The sequence below is a fragment of the Nannospalax galili genome, unplaced genomic scaffold, assembly GCF_000622305.1.
Source record: "Nannospalax galili isolate Female #2095 unplaced genomic scaffold, S.galili_v1.0 scaffold385, whole genome shotgun sequence".
Classification (NCBI taxonomy): domain Eukaryota; kingdom Metazoa; phylum Chordata; class Mammalia; order Rodentia; family Spalacidae; genus Nannospalax; species Nannospalax galili.
Window position 1 is genome coordinate 947,695 of NW_008354956.1, and position 14,315 is coordinate 962,009.

A 14,315-nucleotide genomic window follows, 5' to 3' on the forward strand; every position below is an offset into this window, starting at 1 on the left:
TGAAGTACTGTCCAAATGTCTGTAGTAAGCATTGACAACTCTTTATTTTTTTCTTTAGGAAGATATGTAGAACATTATCACAGGCAAGAAACGAGAAGTTTGCTATTCTTAGTAATGTAGGCTGGGCGTGGCAACACACACCTTTAGTCACAGCACTCAGGAGGCAGAGGCAGGTGGATCTTTATGAGTTCAAGAAGAGCATGGTCTATGTAGTCAGTTCCAGGTCAACTAAGGGTACATAGTAAGATCCTGCCTCAAGGGGCTGGAGGGAAGGCTTGGTGGTTAAGAACACTGGCTGTTCTTGCAAAAGACCCAGGTTGGAATCCCAGCACTCACATGTCAGCTAACAACTGTCCATAACTTCAGTTCCAGGGGATCTGACACCCACTTCTGTCTTCCGCAGGCTTTGCACAACATGGGTGCACTTACATGCAGGCAATACACTTATACACACAAAATAAATAAAAATAATAAATATAATGTTTCTTAAAAAGATCCTGTCTCGGGGGAATGGATGAGGGTGCTGACAACACAGTGGACAGTGACAGGGATGGCAGAGTATAGAGCCTCTAGTGGGAGAGGAAGGCTGTCTATCTGACGAGTTTGTATTCATGCTCAGATGCCGAGGAGCTCCTCTACACACACTGTGGTGCATGTACACAACATAAACAAATAATTTTTTTAAAAGCTCAAAGTGTGGGGACTGGAGAAATGATTTAGGGGTTAAGAACACTGGCTGTTCTTGCAGAAGACCCGGGCTCAAATCCCAGCACCCACATAGCAGCTAACAACTGTTGGTAACTCCAGTCCCAGGGGATCCAACAGCTTCTTCTGATCTACACCTGCATTGCAGGACACCATGCACTTACCTACATGCAGGCAATACTCGCATACACATTAAAAAAAAAAAAAAAGATCCTGTCTCAAAACAAAACGAAACAAAGGGGGGTGGGGTGGCACATGCCTTTAATCCCAGCACTGGGGAGGCAGAGGCAGGCGGATCTCTGTGAGTTCAAGGCCAGCCTGGTCTACATAGTGAGTTCCAGGCTACCTGGGGCCACAGGGAGATCCTGTCTCAAAAAGACCAAATAAATAAATGTAATTTTAAAAAATTTAGGGGGGCTGGAGAGATGGTTCAGCAATCAAGAGTAGTGGTCCTGGGGCTGGAGAGATGGCTCAGAGGTTAAGAGCACTTACAGCTCTTGCAGAAGACCTGGGTTCAGTTCCCAGCACCCACATGGCAACTAACAATCGTCTGTAACTCTAGGTCCAGGGAAATCTGACACCCTCTTCTGACCTCCATAGGCATTTCACAAAACCGGTGCACTTATATAGATGCAGGCAAAACACACACATAAAAAATAGTAATAAAATTTAAAAGAAAAAGAGCAGAGGTTGCTCTTGCGGAAGACCCAGGGATGGTTCCCAGCACCAACATCGAGCCATTATAAACTAGTTGTAACTCCAGCTCCAGGGGACCTGATGTCCTCCACTGACCTCCATGAGTAGCTGCAATCACACGGCATACATTCATACTGGCACACACTTACACAGAAATAAATAATGATTTAAAAATCTAGCAGGGTGTGGTGGCCATGCCTTTAATCCCAGCACTTGGAAGGCAGAGGCAGAAAGATTTCTGTGAGTTTGAGGCTAGCCTGGTCTACTTAGCAAGTTCTAGGCAGCTAGCTGGGGCTACAGGGAGACCCTGTCTCAACATAATGTCAATAATAATTAGTAAAATCGTAAGCAAAAGTAAATCTTTTTGAAAAAGGATTGGGGCTGTGGAGGTTGCTCACCACACAGACATGAGGGTCTGGCTTTAGATTTCCAGCACCCAAAGGCACACACATAAAAAAGCCAGGTGCAGGGCACACGTATGTAATCCTGGTGAGACGGAGAAGGGGGCCCCCCCGGGGGCTCATGGATAAGCCCATCCAGCTGTGAGTAAAAACCAGGCCAGTGACAGACCCTGTCTCAAAAATAAGGTGGGGAGAGACAGGATGACACCTAACATTGATCTCTGGCCTTCACATACACACACACCCACATACTCACGCACACATACACAGAAATTACCATTGTCCGTAATCACAGCTGTCATTTCAAGGAAATCCTCTGTCTGCATCACCATTCCTGTTCATTAAAGCACAAAGCTCAGCTTCAGCTTCGCCTTTGGTGAAAGGAGTAAACTTTCACTCCCATTTCGAACATGTAGAAAAGCAGTATCTAGTCAGGTGTGGTGACGCACCACATTAACCCAGCACTTGAGAGGCAGAGGCAGGAGGATCTCTGTTAGATTAAGGCCAACCTGGCCTAGAGGGTTCCAGGTCACCTGAGGAGACCTTTCCTCAAAATAAATAAATAACAAATAAGTTAAATAAATAAATAGGGGAAAAAAAGGAAAACAGTATCTAAGCCAAACCTGTCATCTTAGCTACTTGGGAGGCTGCAAGGGGAGGGTCTTAAGTTCAATACCTACTTGGGCTATAGAGTGAGTTCAAGGCAGCCTGGGCAACTCTGTGAGGACCTCATCTGAAAATAAAAAGTAAAAAGAGAGCTGGGGATATACCTCAATGGTAGAGCACCTGCTGAGAATCCCCCAGTGAGGGGCTGGGATGTGGCTCAGTGGTAGAGCAGCTGCCTAGAATCCCCCAGTGAGGGGCTGGGGTGTGGCTCAGTGGTAGAGCACCTGCCTAGAATCCCCCAGTGAGGGGCTGGGGTGTGGCTCAGTGGTAGAGCACCTGCCTAGAATCCCCCAGTGAGGGGCTGGGGTGTGGCTCAGTGGTAGAGCGTTGCCCAGCATACATGAGCCGTAGGTTCAATCCCAAATCAAGCACGCATATATGCACATACACCATGGTATCTGGATAACTTCATTTGGTTTTGTTTTATTTTTGAGACAAGGTCTCATGTAGCCCAGGCTGACCTCCAACTTGCTGTATAGCCAAGAATGACCTTGGCTTGATCCTCCTGCCCCCAACTCCTAAGTGCTGGGACTGGCACCACCATGCTCTCTGGCTATCTGTCTAACTTCTAAAGAATTAAATATATCCTCTCGTCAAGAAATCTCAATGGACTCTGATATGAACATTTGAAATTTTCCCTGTTCTGACTTTTTCTAGTTCCCTGCCTAGAACTTGTAATGCTAACTACTCTTGCCTTTACTTCTCCTTCACATCTCCTATTCACCAGTCAAGGGCCTTCTTCTCTCCCTACAGATAAGAGTTATGCAATTTGGGAATCTTTTAGATAGACCCACTGAAGGGGTCTCCAATTGCTTCACCCTGCATCCCTGTTCAGCACGGAAGAAGCCAGAGCAGTCTGCATCCCGATTCCCTACCCACAAGTTGGGTCACCTCTTCAGAGGATGGTATAAGAACAGGAGGTAGGAACTGGCTAGGCAGTTAAGGTAAAAAGACTCCAAAGAAAAGTAACCAGTTTCTTGGCTAAAAGTCAAAATGTCCCTGTGCATCTTAGCAACAAACTCTGTTCCAAAGGCCAAAATTGTCAACAGTATTTGAGAGCTCTTACCTTATCCTTAAAATATTTTAGGGTTACTTCTTCAGAGGGGCCAATGCAAAAAGTCCCATGAGTTTAACTGGTGAAGACTAGAAAACAAGGTTATAGAAAAAAGTGATGGGGAGTGTGCTGGACAGCTTTAGTGTCAACATGACACACCTGGGTTGAGGGAGCCTCAATCGGGGAATTGCCTCTATTGGACTGGTCTGTGGCCATGTCTGAGGGGCATCTTCTTGATGAGTGATGTGGGAGGGCCAAGCCCACTGTGAGCGGTGCCACCCCTGGGCAGGTGGGCCTGTGTTGCATAAGAAAGCAGGCTGAGCAGGGGCCAGGGAGCAAGCCAGTAAGCAGTGTTCCTCCATGGCCTGTGCTCCAGCTCCTGCCTCCAGGTTCCTGCCCTGAGTTCCTACCTTGGGCTCCCTGATGAACTGTGACCTGGGAGACGTAAGCTGAATAAACCCTTTCCTCCCCAAGTTGGTCAGAGTATTTTGTCACAGCAATGAAGAACAAACTAAGACAGAAATATATGGGAGGTGTTGGAGGGGAGGGAGTGGGCGTGGATTTGATCAAAACACCTTATATGCATGTATGAAATTCTCAATAAAGTTTTTTAAAAGGAAAAAAAAGAATTAAATATATCAGTGATTGTGGTATCCTTTAAATGCAAATATTTTATGTATGCTTTAGTATATATTATATGTTAATAGACTATATTATAATCTAAAACACAATTGTCAGGAACTGGAGAGATGGCTCAACAGTTAAGAGCACTGGCTGCTTTTGCAGAAGACCCAGGTTTGATTCCCAGAACCCACATGGCGGCTAACAATCATCCCTAACACCAACGCTCTCTTCTGACCTCCACAGGCGTTGCATGACATGGGTACACTTACATATAGGCAGGCAATATACTCATACACATAAAATAATAATAAATAAATAAAAATGAAAGTATGTCATATATTAAGTATATTCAATAAAACATAAATTGCTCTGTGTGTGTGTGTGTGTGTGTGTGTGTGTTCATGCCTTGGCAGCAAGCACCTTTACCTGCTAAGCCATCTCGCTGGCCCTGCAATGTATTTTGGCTCTATTCATCACCTATTAACAGCTCATCCTCCTTCCACTCCCGCTTAAACATTTTGTAGTTATTTCTATTTTCATGTGAACAGCAATGTAGCTAATGCTGTCAATATCAACACCCCACCTCGACCCTCCACCCCATGCTCTGTCCTGACAGAGCTCAAAACCCAGCAGAATTGGCCCCGCCCACCTCCCAGCCTCACACCCTCACTCAGTCCTTCCCAGTCATCCTCACTGACCCAGATTTCTCAGTTCCCATGATGCTCCTGGATGCCAGCTCAGCCAGCTTGTAAGTGCTGGGCAGCCTCGGGTTCCCCGCCCGGGCTTGCCCATCATCCACCTCGTTTCTGTCCTGATTCTCAGTAGAGACATCCCCTCCTCCTGGGAGCCCTCCCTGCTTTTCAGGCTAGGAGAGCCATCTCTTGGGGCTCCCCCTGCTCCCACTTCACTTCTCCATTTCTACCATGATCACAACCTTGTCTGGAGATGGTACCACAAGGGCACTGGGACCCACAGAGGACTGACGGGTGGGAGGACCAATCTCAGTCCTCCCTAGGCTGGGCACGGGAAGTGGACGCTGGTGTGAGTGAATGAATGAATGCTTTTGAAAAGGCTAAAGCATAGGCCAGCGAGATGGCTCAGAGGGTGAAGGGGCTTGCTGCCAAGCCTGATGACCTGAGTTCGATCCCTGAGACCCACTTGATGCAAGGAGAAACAGAGAATATGTGCACACACACACACACACACACACACACACCTAATAAATACATGTTAAAAAGAAAGAAGAAAAATTAAGCAGAGTGAACCAGCCACAGATAAAATGCCTCCTCTACTCCCCGTGACACACCCATCTCTCCGAGCCTCAGTTTCCCCCTCTGTCAGGGGGGACCGTGGTGTATGTCCCACCTACCAGTGGGAATTGCTCAACCAGTCTGTGGTGGCTGTAATTATTGCTGCTGAACAGGAAGAGGTTGGAGGGCCTGGAGAGGAGGTGGGGAAGTTGCCAGTCACCCTGGAGGACTGGTCCAACCAGTGTTGGTGCTTTCATCTCAGGGCACAGGTGGAGCCTTGCAGAGAGGCTAGGGTTGTGGAAGGGGATGCTGGAGCTAGGCAACCTCGCTGTGTCCTGAGGCTGGGACCCCCCACGCACACAGAACTTCACACCTCAGACCACCACCTGGACTCTGCCCTCTCAGAACCTCTGACACCTGCCCAGGGGCCAAGATGGAGATTCCCACCAGGACCCAGGGCTGCTCCTCAAAGGGCTTCCTGTTGTTGGGTAAGGAGAAAGCAGGCTCTGAGGGCTGAGGGGTCAAGATGGGACTTAACCTGGAGACTGAGGTCTCAGCATAATATTAGAGAATGATGGGGCAGGATAACAGAATCATATTTTTGTTCCTATTTCATCCATGGAGTTTTCTAGAATGTCAGAACCTTGGTTGAGGGTGGGAATTTATCTGTGTTTGGTTCTCAGCTGTATTCTGGGAGGAAGGAAGGAGGGAAGGGACCAGGGATGAGTGCGCACCTATCACCCCAGCACTTGGGAGGCAGAAGGCCATCCTCCACTACATAGACAGTTCAGGGCCAGTCTGGGATAATGGGGACTTTGTCTCAAATGGAAAACAAAAAGCTAGGGAAAGTCCAGGCAGGGTGGTGCACACCTGTTACTGCAGTACTTTGGAAGTTGAGGCAGGAGGATTGCAAGTTGAAGACCAGTACTGCCGCCAGGCCTAGTCCAGGCCCAGTGGCACACACCTTTAAATCCCAGCACTCAGAAGGCAGAGGCCTATAGTATGTCCTTTTTGCTTTTATTTATTGGTTTTATTTTATGTGTCTGTTTTGCCTGCATGTATGTAAGTGCATCACATATGTGAAATGTTCATGGCTGCCAGAAGAGGGTGTCAGATCCCCTGGAACTTGTGTTACAGATGGTTGTTAGCCACCATATGGGTACTGGGAACTGAACCTAGGTCCTCTGCAAAAGTGGACAGTGCTCTTAAACACTGAGCCAGCTTTCCATCCATAGTATATTATATACTTTTTTAAAAATTGGTTTAATGAATAAATCAATAAGTAAATGAGTGAATGAGTTCAGAAAGTCCAACTGTTTGAGTGGAGCACACAGCATCTCAGAGTGGAAAAATCTTCTGGGCCAATGGGATGGCAGATATGTGGCTGCTAAGCCTATTTTCCCACACCTGTACCCAGGGCAGACATCACTAATCAATCCCAGCACCATTTCCAATACAGAGCCTTCAGACTCCTTGCTTGCAGTTGAGATTCTGTAGAGAGGAGGCTTTATGATCCCTTCCAGAACATCCCCCACTCAAACTTCCTTGGTACCTCCCCACAGCCTTGATCCTGGCCCTCTGGCTTCCCCAAGGCTCCCAGGCAGCCCTCCGAATCCAGAAGATTCCAGAACAGCCTCAGAAAAACCAGGAACTCCTCCTGTCCCTCCACGGTGTCCCTGATGTCATCCAGGACTTTATGTGGTACCTGGGGGAGGAGACCTCTGGAGGCACCAGACTGTTCTCATACATCCCCGGGCTACCACGGCCCCAGAGGGACGGCAGTGCCATGGGACAGAGAGACGTGGTTGGCTTCCCCAATGGCTCCATGCTGCTGCGAGGCATCCAGTCTTCTGACAGTGGCACCTACCAAGTGGTGGTCACCGTCAACCCTGACTGGACAATGAGGGCCAAAACTGAGGTCCAGGTGTCTGGTGAGTGTAAGGACACAGCGGAAGGAAGGGCCCTGTGCAAACACCATTTCATCAGGCCACTTCATTCATACATTGAATGTGCATTGATTGAACACCTACTGTGTGCCAGACCTTGGACATACCCTTTGATCTCCACACATGTTAACTAGTAAAATATCTGTCGAATATCCACCTTCTCCCTGGCCCCAAGGGATGCCCCATTTCAGTGGCTCCTCCCATTCATTCATTTTTTCAGCATATATCGAGCACCTTCTGTATGCACTACAGTGCTCAGTCTTCCTGTTCACAAATGTTTATTGATGTGGCCATCCCAGGTAATGGATTAGGGAGAGAGTGGTGGACAACAGTGACATGTAGCATTTCTTGGGAACCTGTTATGGGCCAGGTATGATTCCTAACACTTTGCCTAGGGCATGCTAATAGTTGGGACTGGCTGATATCTTGGGGTAGAACTCTGTGTCTCAGAGAAGCTTTGTGACATCTCTGGTCTCTACTCAGTATAGATAATTAAGAGCTTCCCAGTCACAAGAACCAAAAACTATGCCAGGTTTTGACAAATGTCCCCCCCAAAGGCTATAGCCACCTGTGGGTGAGGACCATGCAATAGTGTCTATTTGTAACCTACAGCACCCCATGAGGCAGGCACCGTTGCTGTGTTTCCGTCTCACACATGGAGAACCTGAGGTACAGCACAGTTATGATTTGCTCAGTTCTGAAAATTAAATGGGCTGTGGTGACATGGGAGGGGCATCAGAGAGGCCTGGCTGAAGGAGGTGACCTGGTGGAGCTCACCTGTCATCCTAGCACTGGGGAGGTTGATAAGGGGGATGGGGAGTTCTGGGCCAGCCTGGGCAACATAATGAGTTCCAGGTCTGACTGCAATTCTGTTGTTGCATGAGATCATGTTTCACAAAACAGGTGCCAGGTGTGGTGGTAAATAGAGCTTTTAATCCCAGTGCTTGGGAGGCAGAGGCAGAGGCAGAGGCAGGTGGAGCTCTGAGTTTGAGGCCAGTTTGGACTACATAGTGAGTTCCAGGCCAGCTGGGGCTACAGGGAGACCCTGTCTCAAAAAACAAACGGACTGGAGAGATGGCTCAGCGGTTAGGAACACTGACTGCTCTTGCAGAGGACCCAGGTTCAATTCCCAGCACCCACATGGCAGCTAACAACTGTCCTTAACTCCAGTTCCAGGAGAATCCAATGCCCTCTTCTGACCTCCGTGGGCTTTGCACAACACAGGTGCACTTACATACATGCAGGCAATACACTCATACACATAAAATAAAAATAATAAATAAAATATAAAACAAACGGCAACAGAGATGAGCACATGTTGGTCTGATGGTCCACAGAGGTCCCGAGTGATCTCAGTGAACCGCACGGAATGTGACTGGTCTCAGAGACCAACCAACAGAAAAGCCCGGGAGAGGATGCCATGTGGGGTCTGTGCAGCTATTGGTAGCCCTAGAGCAGGTTCAGAACTTCCAACAATTGCAGTGCAGTCATATCCATCGTGGTGGGACTGGAAAAGGACACAGCCACAGCTGGTTGGTGTGCCCATATCTGAAACCTCAGTGAGACACGTCTGAAGGCTGAGGCAAGCACAGGCTGTAGGCTGCACCAGAGGCAGCTCTGCTCGCGTGTCTGGCAGGTTCCGCTGGCATCGCATGAGTCCTCATGTATGACTGCGTGGGCATTTGTCATCTCATGGCGACTAGAAGCTGAGGGATGGGCTCCGCGGAGCAAGTGTCCTGAAAGACAAAAGCAGGAACCCTGGGGTTTTTCTTTCTCATCTCCCCCAGGACGGGAGGCAGAATCCATGGTCCTGTATGTGCTGGGTACGTGCTCTACTGCTGAGCCATGGCCCCAGCCCCTCGCTGGGGGAATTCTAGACATGTGCTCTATCTTCGGGAGTTAGGGAGGTAGCTCAGTGGGGGCGTGGCTCAGTGGCTGAGCTCCTGCCTAGAATCCCCCAGTGTGGGGCTGGGGGTGTGTGGCTTGCCTAGCCCACAAGGCCTAGCATGTAAAATAAATAACTGGATGATGATGATGATGATGGTGGTGGTGGTGGTGGTGAAGAAGAGGAAGAGGAGGAGGAGGAGGAGGAGGAGGAGGAGAAGGAGGAGGAGGAAGCAAGAGATAAGAAAATGAAAGGAGGGGTTAGAGAGATGGCTCAATGGTTAAGAGCACTGGCTGCTCTTACAGAGGACCCGAGTTCGATTCCCAGCACCCCCATGGTGGCTAACAACCATCCGTAACTCAATCCTCTGCTCCTAGACCCAGACAAGGACCCAGGGCCTGCGCACCTACCTGTCAATGCTGCAATCCTGGCCGCCGCCATCATTGGGCCCCTGGCTGCAGGTTTCCTGCTCATAGGAGGCTTTGCCTACTTCCTGGTCACCAGAGGCTGGAAAGGCCCAAGCCCCAGGTACAGGCCCCAGCCTCTCTCTCTCTGTCCTCCACTCTCCTCTATGTATATGCCCCTCCAACTCTTTCCCATCTGGGGGTGGGGGGTCAAGCCAGCACACAGGAGGGAGCCAGGGAGGCATGGTCTCCAATGCTCTGGGTCACCACCCTCCACCCCAGCATCACACTCTCTTAATGAGATTTGTTCTATGCACCCCCAGGACGCCTACAGAGAAGCCAGTGCTGGGCCCCACTCCTGGAGCTGGTAAGCTGGAAGCCTGAGTCTCTCCACCCAGGCTTCCTCTCTCCCACTCAAAGGCCTGCTAGTCCTAAGTTGTACCCAGAGCCCTCTGGGGCCTTTTAGACTCAGTGGAAAGGATCTGAGGGGACTAACCCACCCCAAACCTCCAGGATCCTATCTCCTCTGCTCATAAGCCCTCCATGGCTCCTGTTGCCTCAGGACAAATTTCGATCTCCTTAGCATGCATCTCAGAGCCATTCATAAACCAATCCTCTCTGTCCTCCCCAGCTTCATCCCTCCTGTATAACTAGTCCCCTCTTCTCAAAACCTATTAGTATTTTCTCGGACACAGTGGGCTCTCTAGCCAGGCCCCTGCAGGTACGCCTCCCACCTCTGCCTAACTCTCACTTCTCACTGACTCTGATGTCCCCTCCTCCAGGATGTCCTCTGACAATAGTCAACCCTTCTCCCTTCTTCCACCTTAGACCCTCTTGATTGTCACTCTCTGGGGATGGGTCTGTCTCCTCCTAGGGGACTTCAAGTCCCAGGAGGGTACAACCTGGACTGTGTGGCTCATCACTGCATCCCCAGCACACTACTGGAGGAGGAGTTGAACTAATGTTGGTTTAGTGAGTGAACTGGACAGCTGGGGCAGTGGGCACGTGAGAGTGCCATGTCAGCGGGGTCCCCCCTCATCCTCTGCTTCAGATGACAGTAACATCTATGAAGTGATGCCTTCTCCAGTCCTCCTGGTGTCCCCCCTGAGTGACATAGGGCCAGTGAACCCAGCCATGGTGAGTCCTGTAGCCCTAGAGCTGGCCTCTCACAGGCCGCCCCTTTCCTGAGTTAGTAATGGTGCCTGGGAGCGCTCTCTCTCTCTCTCTCTCTCTCTCTCTCTCTCTCTCGCTCGCTCTCTCTCTCCCTTCTTCCTTCTCTCTCCCCCCCTCTCTCCTCTCCAATTCTTTTCTTTCTTTCTTTTTCTTCCTTCGTGTGGTGTGTGTGTGTGTGTGTGTGTGTGTGTGTGTGTGTGTGCATGCTTGTGAGGTCAGAGGACAACTTGTATGAGTCAGTTCTCTCTTTTCATCATGTGGGTCCATGGACTGAACTCAGGTCATCAGGCCTGGCAGCAGGCACCTTCTGCCCACTGAGCCATCTTGTCAGCTCCTCTCTCCAATTCTCAGAATTTTTCCTGGGGAGACAAGCACAAATGTTTCTAGACCCCAGATAGGGCACCAACAGCAGGCCGAAGAAAAGACTCCATCCAGGTCCAGTTTGGTGAACCAGTGAGTTTACTGGGGTTGCTTACAGGGGCATGGGCGATTTGGGCAGCCACATCACTCAAAAAGCCTATTCCAGGGTGACGACACAAAAGCCGCATTCCATCTTGCAGGCAGCCTTACCAGAGTCTCTTGTCCCTAGCGACTGTCAGCCCAGCACTCAGAAGGTGGAGGCAGGAGGATCAGGAGTTCAAAGTCAACCTCGACTACATAGAAGCTTGAGGCCAGCAGGGCTACACGAGACCCTGTCTCAAAAAACTAAACAACAAAAAAGGAAAGATGGAAATGTGGTTCAGTGGTTAACAGCACTTGCTGCTCTTCCACGGATTGGACTGGGCTTCAGTTCCCAGTACCCATATTGGATGGCTCACAAGTGCCTAGAACTTCAGCTCCAGGGGATCCAGCACCCTCTTCTGGCCTCCAAGGGCACCTTCACTCACACATGTGCATATACACACAGAGATGTAAATACAAATAAAAATGAATCTTGGGGCTAAAGAGATGACTCAGTTAAGAGCATTAACTGCTCTTACAGAGGATCCAGGTTTGGTTCCCAGCACTCACACGGCGGCTAACAACTGTCTGTAACTCCAGTTCCAAGGATTCTAAAACTTTCTTCAGGCCTCCATGGACATTGCACACATGTGTTGCACTCACATACATGCAGACAAAACATTCATACACATAAAATAAAAATAAATACATCCTTTTTTTTTTTTAAAGAAAGAGGGCAGGGGCTGGAGAGATGGCTCAGCAGTTAAGAACACTGGTTGTTCTTGCAGAAGACCCAGGTTTGAATCCCAACACCCACATGGCAGCTAACAACTGTCCGTAACTCCAGTCCCAGGGGGTCCGACAGCCTCTTCTGACTTCCATGGGCATTGCATGACATGGGTGCATTTACGTACATGCAGGCAATACACACATACACATAAAATAAAAAATAATAAATAAAAAAAAGAGAAAGAAAGAAAGAAAGAAAGAAAGAAAGAAAGAAAGAAAGAAAGAAAGAAAGAAAGAAAGAAAGAAAGAAAGAAAGAGGGCCAGCATGATGGCTCAGCACATGAAGGAGTTTGCCCTGAAAGCCTGGGGACCTGAGTTTGATATATGGCACTTAGGTAAAGGTGGAAGGAGACAACCAGTTCCACAAAGTTGTCCTCAGACTTCCACACACACATGGTGACATGTACTTCCCCCAATAGTAAATTTTTTTAAAAAGACAGAGATAGAGAGAAACAAAAAGGTTAATTGCTTAGACACCAGTGTTGGGGAGAAGCTAGGTGCTAATGCGATGGTTGACGGGCACTGAGCACCCCAAACAGCCATCACTATCAGGGCCATTGTCCAAAGTGTGTTTTGACCCACATGGGGTAAACATCCTCTGCTCAGGAGCCTCCCAATCAGAGGGGCAATAGAGACTTCAAATCCAGTCATGTCATCACACCAGGGTCAACGGTCAGAGGGTGTGGGGCAACTCCATCACCTGTGTCTTTCCCTTACAGACTGAGCCTCCATCTGCACCCCAGCAGCCAGAGCCTGAGAACCAGCACTACCAGGTATGGACACACAGGGGAAGCAGGGACCCCCAACAGCCAGGAGTAGGGAGGTGTCAGATCGCCAAAGGTGGGAGGCTATGTCCTCTCCCCATTGCACCCCCACCAAATCCAGCACCCCAAGGAAACCTGTTACAACTTCCTTGAGACTCCCTGAACAACGCCCTTCCTGGGCCTGCAGCTTTCTCCTCTGAAGAAAAGATCCAAGGCTTCAGATTTGCACAGGGAGAACAAGGCCCAGAAAGGAAAGGGGGATTGCCCATGGTCACACAGCAGGTCAGGTCTCAATGGAACCCCACTGCATGCAGAGACCTATCTCTGAATAGGGTCTCAAGTCCCTCTTGATGCCTCCTGGATGCCCCTGAAGCTCTGTGTCCTCAGAGTCTGTCTATAACCCTGTGTCTCTGTTGCTCTTCCCCTGGTCTCCCTCCCTTCCTCATTCACCTATTCAGGTCACACCTCCCCCTCCCCATCCCCCTCCCCCTCCTCCTTCATCTCCTTCTCCATCTCCATCTCCTCCTCCTCCTCCATCTCCTCCATCTCCTCCTCCTCCATCTCCTCCATCTCCTCCTCCTCCATCTGCTCCTCTTCCATCTCCTCCTCCTCCATCTCCTCCTCCATCTCCTCCATCTGCTCCTCCTCCTCCGTCTCCTCCACCACCTCATCCTCCATCTCCTCCTCCTCTCTCCCCCACTCTCCCTCTCCACCCCTCCCAGTCCCCTTCTCCTCTCCCCCCAACACATCTTGATTGTCTCCAGCTCTGTCTCTCTCTCATTCTCTCCCTTTCTCTGTCTGTCCCTGCCCAGCCTGCGACTCTTTGTGTCCACTCTCCTACCCCCAGCATCCCTGTCTCTGGAGCTCACCTCCATTTCTGTCTCCCCATCCCATTCTCTGTCCATTCCTGAGGCTCTACCTGGTCCCCCTGTCTTCCCCGCCTCCATCTTTCTCAACCCCTCACCATTCCTCTCTTCCCTCCTCCTCAGGACCTACTAAACCCTGACCCTGCTCCATACTGCCAGCTTGTGCCAACTTCCTGAAGAACCCCAGGCCAGGCCAGACCAACTCAGGAGAAGATGAAACGTCTCCTTCCCCCAACCCCAGGGCCTCATACCCACAGAAAAGACACACGTGAGACTCAAAACAAGGCTGCTGGGAACTGGCAATGTGGGCTCAACCACAGACTCAGCATTACATGGGCAGGTGTCCCATGGGATGGGAAACTGACAGGCCCCTCTCCCCAGTGTCTGACCACCCTATAGTCTGTGCATCTCTCAGCCCTGCCGGTCACCTGCCTGGGAAAGCAGACTCCTGCTTCCCCCAGGCTAGAGTCCCCCACCTGGGTTTCTGGGGGATAGGAAGCTGGCCTCAGGTCTGCCTCAATGGCACCCACTTCAAAATCCCCCCCACACTCAACCAATTATCCAAGAGCCCCTTCTTTGGGGAGGAGGCATCTCCAACTCTGCAGACCTCCAGAGCAAGGCCCATGGCTGATAAGACAGTTCTGGAAAGTT

The 14,315-nt window shown here is 49.9% G+C and overlaps 1 protein-coding gene across 1 annotated transcript; it reads left to right on the top strand.

Annotated features, from left to right (window-relative positions):
- Nucleotides 1-5,829: 5,829 nt before the first annotated feature.
- On the top strand, nt 5,830-13,841 carry Ceacam19 (carcinoembryonic antigen related cell adhesion molecule 19). Its single transcript, XM_008852092.1, has 7 exons — nt 5,830-5,884; nt 6,959-7,327; nt 9,605-9,755; nt 9,955-9,998; nt 10,683-10,768; nt 12,760-12,807; nt 13,788-13,841. The coding sequence occupies exons 1-7, from the start codon at nt 5,830-5,832 to the stop codon at nt 13,839-13,841; spliced, it is 807 nt and encodes a 268-aa protein (XP_008850314.1).
- Nucleotides 13,842-14,315: the final 474 nt, after the last annotated feature.